Source organism: Bos taurus, chromosome 25, assembly GCF_002263795.3.
Source record: "Bos taurus isolate L1 Dominette 01449 registration number 42190680 breed Hereford chromosome 25, ARS-UCD2.0, whole genome shotgun sequence".
In the NCBI taxonomy this organism is placed as follows: Eukaryota; Metazoa; Chordata; class Mammalia; order Artiodactyla; family Bovidae; genus Bos; species Bos taurus.
This window is the reverse complement of record NC_037352.1, coordinates 13,362,815-13,386,239: the sequence shown is the minus strand read 5'-3', so window position 1 is coordinate 13,386,239 and position 23,425 is coordinate 13,362,815. Positions and strand designations below refer to the sequence as shown.

General features: G+C 44.5%; 1 protein-coding gene across 7 annotated transcripts in view; it reads left to right on the top strand.

Annotated features, from left to right (window-relative positions):
* Positions 1–23,187, top strand: part of PARN (poly(A)-specific ribonuclease) — a 179,357-nt gene extending 156,170 nt beyond the window's left edge. For 6 of the 7 annotated variants that reach the window (XM_024984912.2, XM_010819307.4, XM_010819306.4 and 3 more), the window contains 2 exon segments: positions 9,721–9,914; positions 22,186–23,187. In XM_024984912.2, coding sequence (XP_024840680.1) covers positions 9,721–9,914; positions 22,186–22,238 — 247 coding nt within the window. In that variant the 3' untranslated portion in view covers positions 22,239–23,187. 7 annotated transcript variants of the gene reach the window in all.
* Positions 23,188–23,425: the final 238 nt, after the last annotated feature.

Below are 23,425 nucleotides of genomic sequence, written 5' to 3'. Positions count from 1 at the left end.
GGGCTTTCTCAGGCAAAATGTCCAATAAACAGTAGCCCTTCCTATGGAGCAAAGGCTTCTTTCTTATTTGAAGGCAGAAACTGTAGATTAAGAACTGCCATGAAATTAAAAGACGCTTGCTCCTTGGAGAAAAGCTGTGACCAACCTAGAGAGCATATTAAAAAGCAGAGACATTACTTTGCCAACAAAGGTCCATCTAGTCAAAGCTATGGTTTTTCTAGTAGTCATGTATGGATGTGAGAGTTGGACCATAAAGAAAGCTAAGCGCCAAAAAACTAATATTTTTGAACTGTGGTGTTGGAGAAGACTCTTGAGAGTCTCTTGGACAGTACAGAGATCCAACCAGTCCATCCTAAAGGAAATCAGTCCTGAATATTCATTGGAAGGACTGATGTTGAAGCTGAAACTCTAATACTTTGGCCACCTGATGTGAAGAACTGACTCATTTGAAACGACCCTGATGCTGGGAAAGATTGAAGGTAGGCAGAGAAGGGGATGACAAAGGATGAAATGGTTGGATGGCATCACTGACGTGATGGAGATGAGTTTGAGCACACTCTGGGAGTTGGTGATGGACAGGGAGGCCTGGCGTGCTGCAGTCCGTGGGGTTGCAAAGAGCCACTGAGCGACTGAACTGAACTGGAGATCTTCCTTGGTGATCTAGTGATTAAGAATCCATCTTCCAATACAGGGGACGTAGGTTCGATCCCTGGTCAGGGATCCCACATACTGCAAGGCCACAACCAAGCCCGTGTGCCACGACTACTGAGCCCGTGCACTCTAGAGCCTGTTGTTGGCTCTACTACTAGAGAGAAGCCCATGCACAGCAACAAAGACCTAGTGAAGCCAAAAAAAAAATATGGGGACTTCCCTAGTGGTCCATTGGTTAAGACTCTTCACTTCCAATGCACGGGGAGTTGCTCTGATCCCTCATTGGAGAACTGATATTCCCACATGCTGCTGCTGCTGCTAAGTCGCTTCAGTCGTGTCTGACTCTGTGCGACTCCATAGATGGCAGCCCACCAGGCTCCCCCATCCCTTGGGATTCTCCAGGCAAGAACACTGGAGTGGGTCCCACATGCTGAAGGGTGCTGGAAAAAAAAAAAAAAGAACTAAGAAATGTGTTGTAAATTAATTGGGGAAAATGTTTCTGAAAATGCTTTGTAAAATTAAAAGTCATATATACCTGTGGCGGATTCATTTTGATATTTGGCAAAACTAATACAATTATGTAAAGTTTAAAAATAAAATAAAATTTAAAAAATAAATAAAAATAAAATAAAATAGAAAAAAAAAAAAAGTCATATAAAAACAGGAACCTCCCAGAGGCAAGGTGCTCACATAGGCTGTGATATATAGTAGACTCTTAGACGTTTATCAAGAGGAACACTAGACATTCAGTGACCTACGATGAGGATAAAAATAATGTTTCCAGCAAACACCTGCAAAATCATCATCTGCAAATTCAGGCTAAAATATAATGCAGTCAATCCTGATACTCATAGAGAACCTACCTAATGTTGAGGTCTAGTTCTGACAAAAGTGTATTCTGTATAAAGATACAGAGTATTAACATCACTCCAAAAAGTTGAGGTTCCTCTGCCTCTGCCATCCCCCATTTCTTCCTCGAGTTTTTTTCTCTGTAGTTAAGCCTTTTCTGGAATTTCATATATGTGGAATTATGAAATACCCACTGTTTTATATGAAGGCTTTATTCACTTAGCATGTGCTTGAGATTCTCCCATGTTGCTTATATGAGTAATTCCTTATTGTTATGTGCTGAATATGTTTCATTGTATACCTGTGTTGCAGTTTGTTTGTTTGTTCTCCTGTTGATGGACATCTGCATTGGTCCCAGTTTTGTTAATAGATGATAAGGATATATGACTTAAAGGCCCCTGGAGACAGACAGGGAGAGTGTTCCAGGAAGCATGGAGGAAAAGGAGCACTGAACAGAGGAATTAGGGAGCATTCTACGAGGCTAGTGGTATTTGAGCAGGAAGAGATGGGCAGTAGGCTCTTGGCACAAACAGCAATGTCAGAATGGGAAATGCAGGGTGTATTGGGGCTGATAAGCCCACTGGTGGACAGCAGACCATGTGGAAAACTGCATGTCACGAAATTAAGGTAAACAGATGCTGTCTTTGCAACTCAACTGCCTCGTGGAAGAGAAGGCTAGAAGGACTTTGCTGGTGGTCCAGTGGTTAAGAATCCACCTGCCAGTGCAGGGGACATGGGTTCGATCCCTAGTCCAAGAAGATCCCACATGCCACAAGGCAGCAAATCCCATGAGCCGCAACTACTGAAGCTTGCTCATCTAGAGCTCACGCCCTGCAACGAGAAGCCACTGCAACGAGAATCAGCCCACACACCACCACAAAGAGTAACCCCGGCTCACCGCAACTAGAGAAAACCGACTCACACCAACAAAGGCCCAGCGCAGCCAAAAATAAATAAATAAATAATAACTTTAAAAAAGATAAGGCTAGAGAAACCGATGGGGACCCAGATGACAGAGGAACCTGTCTGCTGCTCCAAGCAGTTACAGTTCAGTTTCGCAGTGGAAGCAGTGGAAGTCTCAGAGCTGGAAATATTTGATCAGATCTCTGCTTTGGAAGATGTTTGGTAACATTGGAAGGAAAGGATTTGAAGGGGAAGGGAGACTGGGAGGAGGAGGAAAGGGAGGGACTAACCACTTCAGATCCTGTTTTAAGAATCGAGAGGCAAGATTGGGAGGGTGCATGGGCAACAGTGTAGGAAGGAGCTGGAACCGTGACTGAGAGTCAGCAAGCAGGACTGGACAGGGTTGGGAGGAGACCCATGGGAGATGCTCATCGTGTTGATAGAGTTTTGGTTAAATGAGGGGATGAACTGAAGGAACAAGGGCCCAGGCATTGAAGAATGAAAAGGCATGGATGCTGACTCCGGGGGACCCTAAAGGGACTCCACGGGTAACAAGTCTACCTGCAATGCAGAGACCCTGCTGTGATTCCTGGTTGGGAAGATCCCCCCCAGAGAAGGGATAGGACTACCCACTCCGGTATTCTTGGGCTCCCTTGGTGGCTCACACAGTAAAGAATCCTCCTGCAGTGTGGGAGACGTGGGTTTGATCCCTGGGTTGGAAAGATCCCCTGGTAAGGGAATGGCTACTTACTGCCGTATTCTTGCCTGGAGAATCCCACGGACAGAGGAGCCTGGCACGCTGCAGTCCCTGGGGTCGCAAAGAGTCGGACACAACCGAGCGACTTTCACTTTCACTTGTATCAAATGAGACATTTTGTTAATGGGTCAGGGAGCTGCTTCCTGTATTACTGGGTTGGTGACATATTTATCACTCGTGTGTAAGCACTTACACACCTCAGTCCTAGACTGTGCTGCAGTAGACAGACATCAGAAGATACTCCTTAGATGAAACTCATTTTTCCTTGTTTTTTTTAAAAGATTTTTTTTGATGTGGACCTTTTTTTTTTTTTTTTTTAAGTCTTTATTGAATTTGTTACAGATTGCTTCTGTTTTATGTTTTGGATTTTTGGCCACGAGGCATGTAGGATCTTAGCTCCTCCAGACCAGGGATCAAACCCATACCCCCTGCATTGGAAGCGAGGAGTCTTAACCACTGGACCGCCAGGGAGGGGCCTACTTTTCCGTATTCATTGAACCTCATGCTTCTCAAGTATCTCCAGTAATTTATTTTGCTTTTATATTGGAAGTAATTCAAAGTGTAAAAAGGTCCACAAATACTGCAAAGAGCGCCCATATATTCTTCATCCAGATGCCTCTGTTGTTAACGTGTGCCGTTTTTGGTTTCGTGTGTGCACGCTGTCTCTTCTTCCCCTTCCTCTCTCCGTATACACACTCTGTCGCTGCACTCCCTTTTTCTCTCTGTACCCCACCCTGCAACACACTTGTTTTTCTCTTAGCCATCCAAGAGGAAGTTAGCGCCATCATGATCTTTAATCCCTAAATACTCTAAGGGTATTGATACTCTCTGGTATAACTGGTATAGTTATCAACTTCAGCAATTTTACATCGATATAATACAGTGATCTCCTATTCATATTCCACTTTTATTATTTGATCCAATATTATCTTTGTAGCTTTTTTGCCTCTAGTATAAGATCCAGTCTGTGATAATGTGTTGCAACTAATTTTCAATGTCTCTTTAGTCTTTTTTATGACAGTGACATTTTTGAAGGACACCAACCCTTCGCCCCACCTTTTTTTCAATAAGGTATTTTTTTCATTTGGGTTCGTCTGATGTTTCTTCATGATTACATTCAAGTTATACGTCCTGACCAGAATACTGCAGAAGTGATGCTGTGCCCTTCTCAGGATATCAATCTCAGGAGAGACACTTTAAGATCATGCAAATATCCTGCACTTCATCAAAGTATCTCCTCTGATTTAGCATCTCTTGATATTTTTGCATCAGTCATTCTTCATGTGATGGTTACCAATGGATAATTTACCAATTCCATCTCTCTCTACCTTTACTATTTCCTACTCACCATTTAACCAGAATTAAGAGCTCTTCCCTCCTCTCTCTGTTATGTATTGATGCAGACCCATGGGTCCCTGTCATTTTTCAATGGTTTAGAATGTATTGTTGACCCTTAAATCACTTTGGTGCTCACATGCTTGGTCAGTAGGAGCCCTTTCCCCCTGTTTCCTGTGTCCCTGTGACATGCCACCGTCATCTCCTGAGCAGTTTCCTACTTTCGTGTATAGCAAGATACTCCGGGCTCATTCTGTGCTTCTTTTACCCCAGCCCTGGAATCAAGTTCTTCTTTGAGGAGCCCTTTTTGTTTTCAGTGGGGTATGGTGTTAGACATTATACTGTGGACACTACATGTGCTTGTGACCACTGGAATTTTTTTCCTTCTATGTCCTTTCAGTGGGCAATACTAGGAAATATGTGCATGCTATGCTATGCTAAGTCACTTCAGTCGTGTCCGACTCTGTGCGACCCCATAGACGGCAGCCTACCAGGCTCCCCCGTCCCTGGGATTCTCCAGGCAAGAACACTGGAGTGGGTTGCCATTTCCTTCTCCAATGCATGAAAGTGAAAAGAGAAAGTGAAGTCGCTCAGTCGTGTCCGACTCTGTGCGACCCCATGGACTGCAGCCTACCAGGCTCCTCTGTCCATGGGATTCTCCAGGCAAGAGTACTGGAGTGGGGTGCCATTGCCTTCTCCGAAATATGTGCATGGATATACACATATATGTCATATACGTGCATGCATGTAAACATGCACACGTGTACCCATACTTCCTTTAGAGATCCCAAGTCCAGGGACTTCCCTGGTATCCAGTGACTAAGACTTCGAGCTCACAGTGCAGGGGTCCCAGGTTCGATCCTTGATCAAGGAACTGGATCCCACATGTCACAACTAAGTTCGCATGCTTCAACTAAAGGTCCCGCATGCCACAATGAAGATTGAAGATCCTGCATTGCAAGCAAATAAATAAATATTTCTTTAAAAAGAAAGAAATAGGAAACATAATAGAAAATAGCCACTAAAAAAAAAAAAAAAGAGATGCCACGCTCATAGTCATATCTCCAGTTTCATTTCATCCCCACAGGGTCCCCCTTGCCTTCTCCCATTCCAATATTTGCATATGTATCTTCCAACTACATCAACACTTTCACTAATTTGCTAAATAAACATTATCGTGTATCCAGACATTTTCAGAGTCGCTTCAGTCATTTAACTACAGAAGCAAAGCTACTGAAGGGTTTGGGATTTTTTTTCTTTAATTCCACCACCCACCCCAATATTCCACCCAAGATTGGGAATACAGGTTCATAAATTGCTTGTTTGCACTTTGCTTTTTTCACCATTTTCACTGGAAATTATTCCATATCAGTTCTTTGAGATTATCGTTCGTTCTTGTAACTGCTTAGTTACATTGACTGTACATAGCATAGTTAATTCAACCAATTTATAACCAATTATTCAACCAATTTCCTATACTTAGACATTTGGATATTTGGCAATAAAATATCCTAATAACAAATAAAGTGGCAATGAGTAATCTTGTAGATAAATACTTTTGCATTGTTGGAGGTATATCTTCTGAATTCCTCAAAGTGGGACTGCGGGCTCAAAGAGTAAACAGATGCATAGTTTTGTTGAATACTGGCACATTTGCTTCTGGAAGAGTCAGACCATTTTTCATTCTCACTAGTGGCTTGTGACTGCCTATTTCCATAGGCTCACCAACAGAGTATTTCATCAAGCGTTTGAATGTTTTTGCTAATCTAATGGTGAGAAACAATATTTCATTTAGTTTGCATCATGAAGGGAATTGAACAACTTTTTATGTGTATAAGGGGTAATTGAACATTTTTTGTGTGTGTTTAAGGCGGGGGTGTGTGTGTGTGTGGTCTATCTTTGTGTGTAATGAGCTATTTAGTCACAGCTTTGCTGATTTTCCTATAGAATTTTGTTCTTTTTTTCCTTTAATTTTGAGTTTTACTTGTATACTAGGGACATTAGCCTTTTATCTGTGATACACTTTACAATTATTTTCTCCTGGTTTCTCATTTGTCTTCACTGTGCTATGCAATGGATTTTTATCTTTAAGTGATCAGATTTATAAATCTTTTATTACATATGGATTGTGAGACATAGTGAGTCGTAATGCCTCTGTCTACACCCAGGTTTTGGAGGAATTCATCCATGTTTTCCTTCACTATGTGTTTAGGTTCATATTCATTAGATATCTGATCCATTTTAACATTTTTTCTTTTTTATGGGTGAAGAATGGGTCTAGTTTATCTTTTTCCATTAGTCCCACCACCATTTTTTTGAAAGTTTATTTCTGCCCCAGTAATTTGAATGTGTGTGCTCAGTCACTCAGTTGTATCTGACTCTTTGCAACCCTTTGGACTGTAGCCCACCCGGCTCCTCTGTCTATGGAAATTTTCAGGCAGGAATACCAGAATCGGTTGCCATTTCTTCCTCCAGGGGAATTTGAATACTACCATTACCAAAAACATTTTATTTATTTGACCGCCTCAGGTGTTAACTGCGTCATGCAGGAGCTTTTGTCGCGGTGTGAGGGCTCTTTGGTTGTGGCGCTTGGGCTTAGTGGCCCCTCGGCATGTGGGATCTTAGTTCCTGGACCAGGGATCAAACCTGTGTTCCCTGCATTGCAAGGCAGATTCTTCACCACTGGACCACCAGGGAAATCCCTGATTACTACCTTTATCATCCGCTAGATTTCTGTGTGCAGTTAGGGATATTTCGGGACTTTGTATTTCTTGAAGTACCGATGGTTCCATCTGAGTTTTCATTACACATTTATGTCTCAGAGGCTGTCATGTTCCAGAGTTTATAGCACAGAGGAATATTTAGGCCTCCTACCCCTTTTGAGATGGAGGGACATGTCCTTATTATCTTCCAACTTATGCTTTCTGAATTTTTCAAAATTTCTTGACACCAACCAAAAATAGTTTGTCTTTAAGAAAAATTTAAAGGTATTGTCAGTTTTCAAACAGCAAACTTTAGCATGAATTTTTAATACCCACCCCCCAATACTTCCATTGGTATTCTCCCTTTTCTTCATGTCCCCTCAATAAAAGATGTTTCTGAAAGCTGCAGATAATACAGGTGAAAAGAAGACAGTGGCAGGCCAGCCAGCCATTCTTAAGAGGCCATTTGCTCTGGGCTCTGTTCTGCTTCTTATGGCTTTAAAGTACCACCACCTTCTTCTTGTCTCACAACTTAGCAAGTGTAAGGTTCAGGGAAGAGGGACCTGCAGGAGTAACATTTCTGAACTTGAATAATTGAGTAGCCTGAGTGCTTTATAGGTAACATTTTTAAAGTAGCGGTGCCCCACCTTTTTTGGCACCAGGGACCAGGTTCATGGAAGACAATTTTTCCACTGACTGGGGTGGGTGGTGGTTTCAGGATGATTCTCAAAAGGAGCTTGCAACCTAGATCCCTCACATGCACAGTTCACAATGGGGTTCACTGTCCTATGAGAATCTACTGCCCCTATTGATCCAACACGATGCGGAGCTTGGTCGGTAATATGAGCGATGGAAAGCGGCTGTGAATACAGATGAAACTTGACTTGCTGGCCCACTGCACACCTCCTGCCATGCAGAGGTTCATCACCCAGTACAGGTCCATGGTCTAGGGTAGGGGACCCCTGTTTTAAAGCAATCACTTCCTAGGGAAGGCTGACCCAGGGGCATGCTCACATTCTCTCTCTCGCTATCCACCCTTCTCTCTGGGCTGAAATGGCCTCCCTTAGGGGGAATGACTGGATTCTTTATGCTTTTCATAACGTGGGGCTATAATTTTTTATAAAAACCTGTAAGACTCATTTAGAGGAGACAGGACTCACATTGGCCATGTGGTCTCTGTTTTTATCAAGTTCTATTTCAGGGAACATACTTTCTTAAGGAAAATCAGGACATGTAATCTGATCTAATTCAACATGTCAAATCCTATAAAGCTTTAAAAATGAAGCCAGGTTTAATGATAATCTTGAAAAGTCACTTTTTTGGAATAGAAGAAAATTCTATGAAGGTGGGGTATGGTTGTGTCTTTGCGACTCTATGGACTGTAGCCTACCAGGCTCCTCTGTCCATGTGATTTCCCAGGAAAGAATACTGGAGTGGATGGCCATTTCCTACGCCAGGGATCTTCTCAACCCAGGGATCAAATCTGTGTCTCCTGCATTGGCAGGCAGACTCTTGACTGCTGAGCCACCCAGGAAGCCCCGAGGTATGCCCCTTAAATATATTCAAATACACAAGTAGTGTGACAGCAGACAGACTCAAGAATTCTCCTGTTCTCCTGTATATCTGTTAGGCAGGCATGTAAGTAACAATGCTGTTTTGTGATTTAATGTAATCCATACCACTGCTTTGTTATGATTGCTCTGCTAGTCTGTTGTATTCTTTTGTTGCTGCTGCTGCTAAGTCGCTTCAGTCATGTCCAACTCTGTGTGATCCCATAGATGGCAGCCCACCAGGCTCCGCCGTCCCTGGGATTCTCCAGGCAAGAACACTGGAGTGGGTTGCCATTTCCTTCTGCAATGTGTGAAAGTGAAGTCACTCAGTCATGTCCGACTCTTCACGACCCCATGGACTGCAGCCTACCAGGCTCCTCCACCCATGGGATTTTCCAGGCAAGAGTACTGGAGTGGGGTGCCATTGCCTTCTCCGACTCTTCTGTTAAGATTGTTGTTTAGTCGTTCAGTCATGTCTGACTCTTTTCTACCCCATGGACTACAGGGCACCAGCCCTCCTGTCCTTCACTATCTCCTGGAGTTTGCTCAGACTCATGTCCATTGAGTCAGTGATGCAATCCAACCATCTCATCCTCTATCACCCTCTTCTCCTCCTGCCCTCAGTCTTTCCCCGCATCAGGGACTTTCCCAATAAGTCGGCTGTTCGTAACTCTATCAAAATAAAGACCAGGGATTTTCGTCAAAACTTTTTTCTTTTAAACACTCTTAGATTCGTGTCTATCTGTGCACAAGTCTGGTACAGAAGATTCCTCTGAATAGGCTTGCTGTAGGTGTACGTTTAGACTTCAGTTCACAGTGAGGTCTTTAACCTGCACCTCCAGGCAGCAGCTGCCTGTATTGTTTGATTGCTAGTTAAGTGTTAATGGAATTAAGAGTGTTAAAATATTTTTATAGGCTTAGTCTTCCAGTTACTCTCAGCACCCTTCATGTTTTTCCTCTATTTGCATTTCAGTCTCACAGCCACCAGCACAGTAGGAAAGAGAAACCTGAGTCCCAGTCGAGCAGAAGCCGGCCTGGAGGCCCGAGCATCGGGGGAGATTTCTGACACTGAGCTTGAGCAGACAGATCCCTGTGCAGAACCCCTCTCAGAGGGAAGGAAAAAGGCCAAGAAACTAAAAAGGATGAAGAAGGACCTTTCTCCAACAGGTTTGTATCGAGTCTCACCAAGGGCCTGGAGCTGAGTCCTCTACAGTGCTCTAGAAACTCTCACTGGGGGGAAGAAATTACATCAGGGCTTTAGTTGATGGCCAAACCCATGTAGCCCAAAACGGGACCAGATGTTTTTTGGATCATTTTCATTTTAATTTGAGGAATCCCTTAACAGCCCTGGCTCTGGATAGCATGAGGCTTGGCAGGGGCCTCCTTGTTAAAGATGATCAGCCCATTTTGGTAACCTTCTCTCTCTCCTCCATTGTTTAGAGGTTTTGTGATGTGTGTAAAGTCACCTGAGTATTTTAAATGTGTATGTGAGTTTGCACAGAGCTCTACTCCTACACGTGTTATTTTTAGTAGAATTTTCACTGTTCCTAGCCCAACCCCAGGCAACCTGAGTTTCTCTCGTAAGCAGAGTTACGTAAGAAGCAAAGGAAATGGGAAATGAACACATGTTGTGAACCCACTGTGTGCTAGACAGTGCAGGAGGAGCCTTCTCTCTCCTGGTTGAATTTCATTCTCACAACAGCTCTGACCTAGGAATTCACCCTTGTTTTAGTGATGGCAGATGTCTGAGCTCAGAGTGGCAAAGAAATGCGCATGTAGCTAGTAAGAAGCAGAGCAAGGACTTCCCTGGTGCTCCAGTGGTTAAGAGTCTGCCTGCCAATGCAGGGGACATGGGTTTGATCTCTGGTGTGGGAAGATCCCACATGCCGCAAGGGGCAACTGTCCCCCAGAGAAGAGACACCACCACAATGAGAAGCCCATACACTGCAGTTGGAGAGTAGTCTCCCCCAACCCCGCTGCAGCTAGAGAAAGCCCACACACAGCAGTGAAGACCCAGTGCAGCCAAAAAATTAATTAAAAAAAATTTTTTTTAATTAAGTAAGTATAAATAATTTTTTTTAAAGGAGCAAAAAAAAAAACAAACCCAAAAGCAGAAAGAAGCAGAAAGAGAAGGTGAGCTGAGTCCCACATCCCCTCCGTCCCACACACATGCTTTGGAGGCCCCAGGAGCTCACCCAGCCCTTGGTGCTCAGACCTTCTGCAGGCCCGAGTGTGAGGCAAGGAAGGGGCTTGCGGGGCAGCCAGAGCCTGAGAAAGGCCCTGCCTAGGAGATCCGACCAGAACCTGCTCAGCAGGCTGTCACAGCAACAGAAAGGACAGCTGCTGCTGACTAAGTGCTTGTGGAGGGCCCGGCACTGCCCCTCAGACTTGACTGAAACACTTCGCTTCAAATCTCTGAGGTGGGCATCATGGTCCATTTTACAATGAAGAAAACGAAAGCCTGAGAGAAGGCAGTGTCTTCAGCAAGTGGTGTTGGCCAAGCTGGAAAGCCGCATGTAAATCAGTGACATTAGAAGACTCCCTCACACCATACACAACAGTGAACCCAAAATGGCTTAAGACTTCAGTATAGAACATGGCATCATAAAACTCCTAGAAGAGAACATGGGCAAAACATTATCTTAAGTCTTGGCAATGTTTTCTTAGGTCAGTCTCCCAAGGCAATAGAAACAAAAGCAAAATAAACCAATGGGGCCTACTCAAACTTATACAACCTTTTTACCATCTGAGACACTAGGGAGGCCCTTACACAGCAAAGGAAACTATAAACAAATTGAAAAGACAAAATCTATGGAATGGGAGAAAATGTTGCAAACGATGCAACTGACAGAGGCTTAGTTTCCAAAATATACAAGCAGCCCATGCAAGTCAACAACAGAAAAGCAAACTACCCAATCAACAAATAGGCAAAAGACCTAAGTAGACATTTCTCCAAAGAAGGCTTACAGATGAAAAGATGCTGCTGCTGCTGCTAAGTCGCTTCAGTCGCGTCCGACTCTGTGCGGCCCCGTAGACGGCAGCCCACCAGGCCCCGCCGTCCCTGGGATTCTCCAGGCAAGAACACTGGAGTGGGTTGCCATTTCCTTCTCCAATGCATGAAAGTGAAAAGTGAAAGTGAAGTTGCTCAGTCGTGTCCAACTCTTTGCGACCCCATGGACTGTAGCCTACTAGGCTTCTCTGTCCATGGGATTTTCCAGGTAAGAGTACTGGAATGGGTTGCCATTGCCTTCTCCAATTGTTAGAGAAATGCAAATCAAAATTACAATGAGGTACCACCTCACACTGGTCAGAATGGCCATCGTCAAAAAGTCTACAAATAATAAATGCTGTAGCCGCTGCTGCTGCTGCTAAATCATTTCAGTCGTGTCCGACTTTGTGCAATCCCATAGACGGCAGCCCACCAGGCTCCCCCATCCCTGGGATTCTCCAGGCAAGAATACTGGAGTGGGTTGCCATTTCCTCCTCCAATGCTTGAAAGTGAAAAGTGAAAGTGAAGTCACTCAGTCATGTCTGACTTGTAGCAACCCCATGGACTGCAGCCTACCAGGCTCCTCTGTCCATGGGATTTTCCAGGCAAGAGTACTGGAGTGGGGTGCCATTGCCTTCTCCAAAATGCTGTAGAGGGTGTAGAAAAAAGTTGGTAGGAACGAAAGCTGGTACAGCCACTATGGAGAACAGCATGGAGGTTCCTTTAAAAGCTAAAAATATACTTGCTGTATGATCGAGCAATCTCACTCCTGGACATATATCTGGAGAAAATTAATTCTAAAAGATACATGCACCTCAGTGTTCATAACCACACTGTGTACAGTAACCAAGGCGTGGAAGCAGCCTAAATGTCCATTGACAGATGAATGGATAAAGATGTGGTACATATATACATGGGATATTACTCAATCATAAAAAAGAATGAAATAATGCCATTTGCAGCAACATGGATGCACCAAGAGATTATCATACTAAGCCAAATGTCAGAAAGAGAAAGACAAATACAATATGATATCCCTTCTTTGTGGAATCTAAAATACGATACAAATAAACTTATTTACAAAACAAAAACAGACTCACAGACATAGAAAACAAATTTATGGCTATCAAAGGGGAAAGGGGGCAGGGGAGGGATAGACTAGGAGTCTGAGAGTAGCAGATACAAACTGCTATATATAAAACAGATGAACAAGTTCCTGGTGTATGGAATGGGGGACCGTGTTCAATATCCTGTAACAAACCATAATGGAAAAGAGTATGAAAAACATCTATATGTATGTATATAATTGAATCCCTTTGCTCTAGACCAGAAACTAACACAGCATTGTAAATCAACTATACTGCAATTAAAAAGTTTTTGAAGAAAGGAGGGAAGGGGGAAGGAAAAGAGGAGAGGAGGAAACCGAGGCCTGAAGATTGTGTGACTGGCCCAGGGTCATGGAGCGCGTAAGTCAGGCCTGCAGGAAAGTGGGTATTTTTAAGCGCAGTTACATATTGTCTCCTTAGGATGAGGGGATGCCTGAGAGGGAAGTTACTCCTCCTGTATCTGACTTTGTGACAGTCACCCCGGTTAGTTGGAACCAACAGTCAGGTCAAAGGGTAGGAGTGGAGCCCTGGAGCTTGATTCATACCCAGGCCAAGAATCCATTGTGTTGCAGTTAATTCCTCTTTTTACACGTGGCTTGATCTGCCTGCTGGGCGTTTTCTGAATCTCATTGATATTAATGAAATCAAAGACAGCAGAAATGTCACAGATGCCTTTTTATGCATTGTGCTGAAGCTGCACTTTAACTGAAAACGTAAGTTCTTATTTGAAGTCTGGGCTGTGTGTTTGCACTGTGAGGCTGTGAGTCTCCACTCGTTAGAGAAGTTTTTAATCTGTAACATTGTCTTCACCTCTGATGCCCGAGGCCCCTGCCGTTGTGCCTGCTCCACAGATGTTAGATACTAAATGTTAGCCTGGCTGTCAGAGCTCACCCAGAGCATGACCAGGATCCAGGGGCTTTTCCCTTCTTGGATAGCTTTCCTTCACTTCTCAATCTCCTGAATTTTTTTTAATTATCTGTTACTTCTCAGGGACAGGATTTTAGGTTTTTTCCCTTCTGTCTCAGCACAGTCTCAAAGATATTAAAATACCTAATAATAGATTGCATTAATAGATTAGCTCTTTTTATAACTTTCATCATTTTAAGTGAAAACTTTCTGTGAGTTATTTGGGGTGAATTTATAACACCGTCATTTAAATAGTCTCTTTTTCCCTCCCATTGACAGTAAAGCTGTCACTGCCACAAGATTGGAGCATTAAAAAAAAAAAAAAAGATTTTTTTTTTTAGTTCTTGGTCTGTCCTGCTAAAGAAGAAAGAGAAACATCTTGACCACTTTTAATTGATCAGGTAACTTAAGAGCAATGAGTTTTCTCCTGGAACACCATTCACTGGGTTAGATCTTCCAGCAGCTCAGGCCTGGAAGTGTCCTGGATCCTCTTTAGCTGGTTTGTTTTCCGCACATAGTCCTAAAGTATCCGTAGGATGTAGGTCAAGATACCAGGTCCTGGGCCTGGCAGGTCAACCAATTTTGATTGCTCAGTTACTTTAAGGAGATCTTAAAATGAGCAAGAGAATAACTGATGTTTTCTAACTGTGGTGCTAGGAAGATTCTTGAGAGTCCCTTACACAGCTAGGAAATCAAATCAGTCAAGCCTAAAGAAAATCAACCCTGAATATTCATTGGCAGGACTGATGCTGAAGCTGAAGTTTCAGTACTTTGTCCACCTGATGTGAAGAGCTGACTCACTGGTGAAGACATTGATGCTGGGAAAGATTGAAGGCAGGAGGATAAGGAGATAACAGAGGATGAGATGGTTGGATGGTATCATTGACTCAATGGACATGAGTTTGAGCAAACTCCAGGAGATAGTGCAGGACAGGGAAGCATGGCGTGCTGCATCCATGGGGTCACAAAGAGTGGAACGTGCCTGAGCAACTGACCAACAACAGAGTTCAGACTGAAAGGTCTGTGTTAAACTCCCAAAGCTTCAGAGTGTCCCAGGAGCCCAGAGCTGGAACTGGCTTAGAGTGTTTGGTACAGTGTGGCTTCATTTTTCCTGCAGAGAAGGGTTCTAAGGCATCAAGCTCAGCAGTCCTACTGGGGACAGTATCTTTTTTTTTTTTTTTCTTATAACTATAAAGTGTTTCATCACTACATTTAATGATAAATTCCAGAGAACACACTATTATCACTAGTTTTATTTTATAACAAGATCAGATGTTGTGGTAGTATATTTATCTGAGTAATTATTATTTTAAATACATCCCTCACTATAGATTAACCTTCTATGCAGGGCTTTTGTCCTTAAACTAATTAGATACTCAATAAATATGTCTTCAATAGGTAGAATACATGAAACCATACAATGTGATAACAGTATTTGCATGAATTCCTTTTATAAGGCCAGTGATGAGATTCTCAGCCAGGAATTACTCTGTCAGTTCTTTCACATGCATGCATACTCAGCCACTTCAGTCGTGTCCGACTCTTCATGACCCCATGGACTGTAGCCCACCAGGCTCCTCTGTTCATGGGATTCTCCAGGTAAGAGAATACTGGAGTGGGTTGCCATGCCCTTCTCCAGGGCATCTTCCCAACCCAGGGATCGAACCCGCATCTCTCATGTTGCAGGTGGATTCTTTTACCCACTGAGCCACCTGGAGAGCCATTGATGCTTTTATCTTGGTCCTAGTCCGCATCTTGTGCTCCTACTATCTAATTGTCCGCTTCTATGTGGACACTCAAATCCATGATGGCCAAGGCTTTTCTGATATAAATATGTATAGGATACTCGAAATCTTTTTGTACTGAAGTCCCCAAATTCAGCACCTTGACAAATGCTCCCATGACTCACTGGGGTGCATTGGGTGCCCAGAGCACTGCCAGTGAAGGCATGGGAAACGTAGAAGACAGGCTTCCACTAGTAGGAAGTGTTCTGTTTTCCAAGGGGAAGGCAGCAAAAAGTAGGACCATAGGATATCACATGGGTTTCCCTGGTGACTCAGATGGTAAAGAATCCACCTGCAATGTGGGAGACCTGGGTTCGATCCCTCGGTTGGGAAGATCCCTTGGAGAAGGGAATGGCAACCCACTCCAGTATTCTTGCCTGGAGAATTCCATGGACAGAGGGGCCTGGTAGGCTATAGTCCATGCGGTCTCAGAGAGTCAGACACTACTAACTTTCACTGTTTTTCACAGGATATCATGTACCATAGCAATTTCTGTCCAACTGATGCTCAAGAAATCCCCCCCAAAACAGTGTCATTTTTCTTCGTTATACATCTTAATATCAAAGATACACTGAGACTTAAGTGCTGGATGCCTTCCCACAGAACAAAAGGACTTAAGTTGCAGAAAAATGACGATTTAATATATATACCAGACATTGTGCTAGGAATGTCCTTTATAATCTAGTCATTATAAAAACTGAGTAAAGTGTAGAGTCATTATCTCTGATTTATAGAGAGGAAAAAGACTCAAAGAATCACACATATGCAAAGTCAAATACAGCTGCTGTTGAGGGTGGCGGGGAGGGCTGTCTGAGCCAGAGCAAAGGCATCAAACCTCCCTGCAGTATGTAGAGTCTCCGAACTTCAGAGGACGCGAAGGGTTCTTCCCACAGGTGAATGTTTCTGGCAGCTGTTCTAGATCAGAAGCAACTACCCACCCAGACTTTCTTGTGATGAAGTCATGTGATAAAAATCCAAGATACTCTTCCCTTTTGGAGATTTTTATCTGCATGTCATGTGATTTAGTAAATGTTTTTCTCCTGAATGTAGTTGTTTCTATCCTGTTTTCAGGAAGCAAATGTATACTATCAATCCTCCCCCTTTTATACTCATTGGAGCTAATGGAGATTGATAATGCTGTCTGCTCTCCTCTGGGGCAGTCAAGGCGTACTCTCCATTGGTGCATAAAGGAAACAGCTCCATGTGCTGTATATGCTGGAGTCAGCTGTCTCTAAGAAGTGTTTCCCAGACAGTGTTTGATGGGTGAGTGTCCACAGCGCCCTTGCTCTTGCTAAGGAAGTGAATTCATATTCCAGTGGCCTGATGCTGGTCGGACTAGCCAGTCTCAAAATACAGATGGACTGTCCAATAGCCGAGGTTCCACCTCTAACGCTCTTAGTGTTCACAGAGCAGGGCCGAGAGCTGTGGCTGTTCCTGGTGACTTCTCATGTAGCAGTGATGTCGTTCCAAGTCTCTTTTCCCCCTTACGTTTAAAACACAACACAGGAGAGCTTTCCATGTTTGCCAAGAACCGAGAGTTTTATTGGAGTCTTGACTAATCTGCTGATTTTTTTCCAGCTTCAGCCCTTAGGGTTCAGTGTAAAAATGGAGACTCTACTTGGAACAGCAGTCTCCTCTTGCTGTTAGAGGTCTCCTGAACTCAGAAACGTGCTCTGCAGTTGGTGCTGTCGATCACCTGAGTGGCCAGCTTAGGGAAGCCCAGGAGCTTTCTAACTACTCAGTTCAGATATGGATTTCAGCTTGTGCTCCGTGAGTGCCCTTCCTCTTCCTCCAGGCAGCCCTTGGGGACTCCCCACACGCCATCCAGGGGAGCCCTTCTCTGGGAGATCTTCCTGACCCACAGACCGAACCTGGGTCTCCTGCATTGCAGGTGGATTCTTGACTGTCTGAGCCACCAGGGAAGCCCTCAACTCTTAAGTAGGTGAAAGGCAGCAGAAACAATCACCTTTTGTTTCCACTTTTTACTTTCTTTTGTTGTTTTGTTAATAAAAATAATGGGCTCACTATGAAAATCAGTTAAATGAAGGAAAATAGAAGAATATACAATCCCGCAGTTACTTGGTACTCTGTTAACAAGTATTTCTCTCTCAGTTCAGTTCAGTCGCTCAGTCGTGTCCGACTCTTTGCGACCCCATGAATCGCAGCACGCCAGGCCTCCCTGTCCATCACCAATTCCCAGAGTTCACTCAGACTCACGTCCATCGAGTCAGTGATGCCATCCAGCCATCTCATCCTCTGTCATCCCCTTCTCCTCCCGCCCCCAATCCCTCCCAGCATCAGAGTCTTTTCCAATGAGTCAGCTCTTCGCAGGAGGTGGCCAAAGTACTGGAGTTTCAGCTTTAGCATCAGTCCTTCCAAAGAAATCCCAGGGCTGATCTCCTTCACAATGGACTGGTTGGATCTCATTGCAGTCCAAGGGACTCTCAAAAGTCTTCTCCAACACCACAGTTCAAAAGCATCAATTCTTCGGCGCTCAGCCTTCTTCACAGTCCAACTCTCACATCCATACATGACCACAGGAAAAACCATAGCCTTGACTAGACAAACCTTTGTTGGCAAAGTAATGTCTCTGCTTTTGAATATACTATCTAGTTTGGTCATAACTTTCCTTCCAAGGAGTAAGCATCTTTTAATTTCATGGCTGCAGTCATTCTACCTATCGTTTTTATGCATAGTTGGATCATACTCTGTATGCCATTTAGTATCTTGTTTTCCCCCATCTAAAAACTCTTGGTCAAATAATTTAAATTATCAGCATATTTTATATTAAAATTTGGGTGTTTTTTTTTAAACAATATTCTTCATACCTTTTGCAGGGTCAGCTTTATTAAGATTCAGTTTACATACAGTGAAAGTCATTACTTTGAGGTGTACAGGCTGACGAGTTTTGACAAATGTGTACAGTCATATAAGCATCACTGTGCTCAAGAAATAAAGCAGCTATTCCAGAAGATTCCCTCGTGTCCCTTTGCAGTCAGCCCCTCCCCGTCCCTAGGTCCTGGCAGCCACCGATCTGCTTTCTGTCACTGTAATTTTGCCTTTTCCGAGGGTCATTTAAATGGAATCATTCGATAAGTAACCCCTTGGGTCTTGCCCTTAGCGTAAGGCCTTTGACGTTTGTCTGTGTTGTTGTCCGCGTCACTGGTTCATTCCTCTCTTCTGTGGACTAACAATCCACTTTTCAGACCTATCACTATTTGTTTATCCATTTTTGCCTTTTGGCATTTAGGTTGTTAGCAGCTGAGAGTCTAGCAGATGTAAACATTCTGTGTAAGTTTTTATGTGAACTAAGTGTTCATTTCTTTGGAATAAACACCTACGGGTGGACTTACTGTGTCATATGGTAAGTGTATGTTTAATTTTATAAGAACCTGGCCCACTGTTCTCCAGGGTGGCTGCAGCGCTCCGCATCTGCACCAGGGCTCAGTGGCTCTGCAGTCAGCAGTGCTGGTGGTGTGCTTAGTAGCCATTCCAGTGACGTGGACTGGTATCTCTTTATGGCTTTGGTTTGAATTTCCCTAATGACTGACAATGTTAAATATCTTTTTATGTGATTTTTTTGTCCATTGAAATATCTTCTTTGGTGAAATGAGTGTTTAAATCTTTTGCCTGTTTTTTCACTGGGCTGTTTGTTTTTCCCTATTGAATTTTGAGAGTTCTTACGGATTCAGGATACAAGTCCTGTTGAGCGTTTTACAAATTCTTCTGGACGGTGCTTTTCATTCTCTTAGCAGTGCCTTTCAGTAGTAGATGTTTTACATTTTAATGGAATCCAGTTTATCATTTTTTTCCCTTGAATTATGCCTTTGTTGTCATATGTAAGAAAGCTTTGCTTTATTCAAGATTGCAGAGTTCTCCTATGTTTTCTTCTAGAAGTTTTCCAGTTTCAGGTTTTACATTTAGATATACCATCCATTTTGTATGATGCAAGGTACAGTCCATCATAGCAGGAGACAGATGTCCTGAAGTTTCTGTTGAAAAAGAAAAGTTGTTCCTGAGTAATTCTTTGCATTCTAGTTACCACATAGGGCTGTGAAAAGCGAGTTCCCTGGAAAACTGACCACAGTTTCTTATCCATTAGCTTTGAAATGGATCCTTCAATGGTCTACAGCTCTCCCTTTCTGGAAGGTGCTTAGAACGAGCACCAGCACTCTGGTCTAGGTCTCCTTTAGTTGGTTCACAAAATTCTGGTTGCTCTGTGCACACCATCCTTTCTCAGCAGCTGCACATTGTAAGCGGCTCTCTTTGACTGCAGGCCGTTGGCTTCCCCGGGCAGTAACCACATGCAATGTTGGGCTGCCTTCTCCACAAGGGGAAGGGGCTAACGAGCATTCAGAACTGGCTCTGTGCCAGGAACATAGCTGAATCATGGAAATCCTCTGAGGCTCGAAGTAGCATTGAGTGTACCTTACAGATACGGGTGAGAGTTGCTCGGAGTCTTACAGCTACTGGGACAGTCCCACCACACTTGCCTCTCTCCCGTTTCTGCGTATTCCGTTGTTTCTCGCTTGCTCTCCACAGAGTCACTCCTGTGTGGTTTCTTTTTGTTTGTTTTTGGCCGCATCCGGTCTTGATTGTGGCACGCGGGATCTTCCTTGTGGTGCAGGCTCCGTAGTCGCAGAGCTCGGGCTTAGTTGGAATCGAAACTGTGTTCCCTGCATTGCAAGGTGGATTCTTAACCACCAGGCCACCAGGGAAGTCGTCCTCCTGTGTGTGGGATGGTGTGCCACCAGACTCACACGCACTCCCATTCAGGTAAGGGCGGGTGCTGTGGTAAGGATGACAGCACAGCTGCTTTTAGCCATTGATCTTTTTCCCTCTCAGTTTTATTTCAGCACCACCCCCCCACCAACATTTGGCCTTGTGGCTTTTACCTTTAGAATATCTGATAGGCTGCTGTATTATTTCTTTGCTATGTGAATTACAAAAACGCCCTTCCTGATGTCAGTTTTCCTCCCTGTCATTAAGTACAGTGTGACTGGGTGGTTGAGAAGGGGGTCAGGCTAGTTTAATCTTATCCTGGGCCGTCTGCAGAATTTAGTTGTTCCCTGGAGGGGACTGTTTGTGTTTTGCTTTGTTTTTCAATAACCTTTATTCCTTCTCCTTCCTTTTTAAGTTTTATGTATTTATTTATTTATTTTTGGCTACACTGGGTCTTCATTGCTGTGCGAGGGCTTTCTTTAGTTGCAGCAAGCGAGGGGCTACGCTCTAGTTGCAGTGCGAGGGCTTCTCGTTACAGTGGCTTCTTGTCCTGAGGAGCACAGGCTCTAGGGCACACGGGCTCAGGAGTTGCAGCTCTTGGGCTTAGTTGCCCCACAGCATATGGAATCTTCCTGGACCAGGGATCAAACCCACGTCCCCCACATTGGCAGGCAGATTCTTAACCACTGGCCCCCCAGGGAAGTTCCCACCGTTATTCCTTTTCTAACTGGATCATGGGAATCGGTCATGGGGACCATCTCCTGCTCACCTTCAATTCTCTGGAGCAGTCCCGGGACACGCGTGTTCCGTGCAGCCATGAGACTCCCGACAGAACTCTTTAGATGACGTCCCCTCCTGCTCTTCTCATCCTGTCTCTCTGGGTTTTATCTCAGTAGAGGAGGAGAGGGGCGGAGTCTCACGCCAGCACAAATCCTCGTGTTACTTCACGTGTTTGGACCCAGTTACCTTCACGCCTTCCTGTCACGGGCAGTAACCACCCTCAGGTGAACAAGTGCCCCTCTGTTTTTGAAAGTTACTCTCCGCTTCAGGCATCATCACAGACCTCTCCCCTTTTTCAGTCTTGGACTGTTAGCTGGGGCTGGCTTTGCCTGTTTCCCTGCCAACCCTACCTTAGGGCTTAAATAATGCATGATATCCCGGGTATGGGAGCACCCAGCCGGCCACATTTTCCATCATGAACATGCCGTTTCCTGACTTAGTTCCCATGTATTTGGCTGTGGACATCGGTGGTCCAAGCAGTGACCCAGTGGTGCTGCTGCTGTTGCAGAAAGTTTCCGAATGAAGAAGAGCTTGTAACTTTGGGGTGAAACTGTAACAGAAGAGGCTCCTTTAGGCCACGAAGACCGTAGCCAGTGTTGCTGAAATAGGAAAGAGCTACAAGCTGCTTTTGCCGATCTGTTTTGGGATGTCTGAACCCCCACTGGTCAGCTTCCCTCTAGCGACTGTCTAGCCACCAGCCCCTGAGACTTCTTGTCTGGTTAATAGTCACTGCAGCACAGAGAAACTCATCCTCCCAGGCCTTTGGCAGGGATCTCAGTTCTGGGGGAATCTGGACCCCCATCTCAGCCACTTGCTGTAAAATGGGCACATTAGTGCCACTAAACCGGGCTTTTATGAAGATTAAATGAACTAAGTGCCCGGCATGCTGCGTAGCAAAGAATATGGGAGTGTGTGCTCACTGGAGGATGCTTAACTCCTGTGAAGTCAGTACAGACGCCCAGACAGGAGGCACTCCCTGGATCCTGTGGTGATGTTTCTGCAGCATGGCCTTCATATGCCGGGCACTGCTCTCCAGCGACAAGACCATCCCAGCCCTGGCCCTGGTCAACGCTGTCCGGGCAGCTCCTCTTTCTTTCCCCTGGCCGGGGCAGCCCTCTCCTTATTCACCTTCTTTTGTCCTCTCCCACCAGGAAGCATCTCAGACAGCTCGGCCAAGCTCTTCGAAGTCCCCGACACATGGTAACCAAGACCAGAGTGGAACAACCCCGCTGGTGCTGTTGCCGAGAAGGAAAGAAGCAGCTGGCACGTTTGGAAGCCATACCGCATTTCACTGAATCTACTGTGGTGTGGGAGGAGCCTGAAACCAAGTGTGTCTCCTGAAAAAACCCCAGTTCTTGTTTTCAAGGCTGTGTTCCTTCCTCCTCAGCCTCACCTGCGTGCTGGCTGGCGCTCAGCGTGTTACCGACTGTCGTGCATTCATGATTCACCAGGTCATTAAGGTCATTACTTGTTGCTCATGTGAAACCCTCCAGTCACAGATCTGTGTGTGCGAATCCACCCAAAGGGGAAAGCCAACTGTGAGACCCGCGGAAAGAGCCGACGCTCTTGTGTGCTGTGACCATGAATTTGGGGTTGAACCTCTCGAGAGGTTCACGCTCAGGCCCAGGGGCAGCCCCGGGGTGTGGTACGGCCTCCCATGAAGAATTCGGTTGTGTCTGCCTGCTTCTCATCATTGCTGCCCGAAACCACGAAGCTCCGAGCTTGTTTTCCTGGTAGCAAGATGTCTACCACCGTCAACATGCCTTGACCTTTGGGGCATATTTATTTAGAGGTGTTTTTTTTTTCCCCCTAAGATGTGAGTTTCTCATGGTGGGGTGTACGAATGAAAAGTTAATTTCTGTTTTCCCAGGTAGCGCTGCATTCCGTGTCTTAGCCAGTGTCTTGTCTGTCTGTCTGGTGGTGTCTGGGGGTGAGGTGGCCAGTGTGCGTACGTGTGCATGTGTGTGAAATCATAACAAATCAACACCGTGTACCAGCCTTTCTCTGTCAAACCAGATCACAGCAGCGACAGAATCCCGTGGATCTGCTTCCTACAGATCATTGTTAGATATTTAACATTTTTGTATCATGGAAATTAAAAAAAATGAAAAATGTATTTCCGAAAGATGAAAATTAAAGAGATTTTCTTAGGATTCTCGGTTTTTTCTTTTCTCTTCTTTTGTAAGTGAATGACATACTTAATCTCTGCATAGATGTATTTCTCTTTAAAGATCACCCCAGAAAAAGCTCTGCAAAGTCAGTAAGCCTGGTGCTTTTTTTTCTTCTTTTTTCTCTCTCTCTTAACCTCTAACCCATTACACCTGCCTTGATGAGTCAGGCGCCTGGTGCTGGAGGGGAGCCGATGGTCAGCAGTGTCAGAGGGGTGCATCT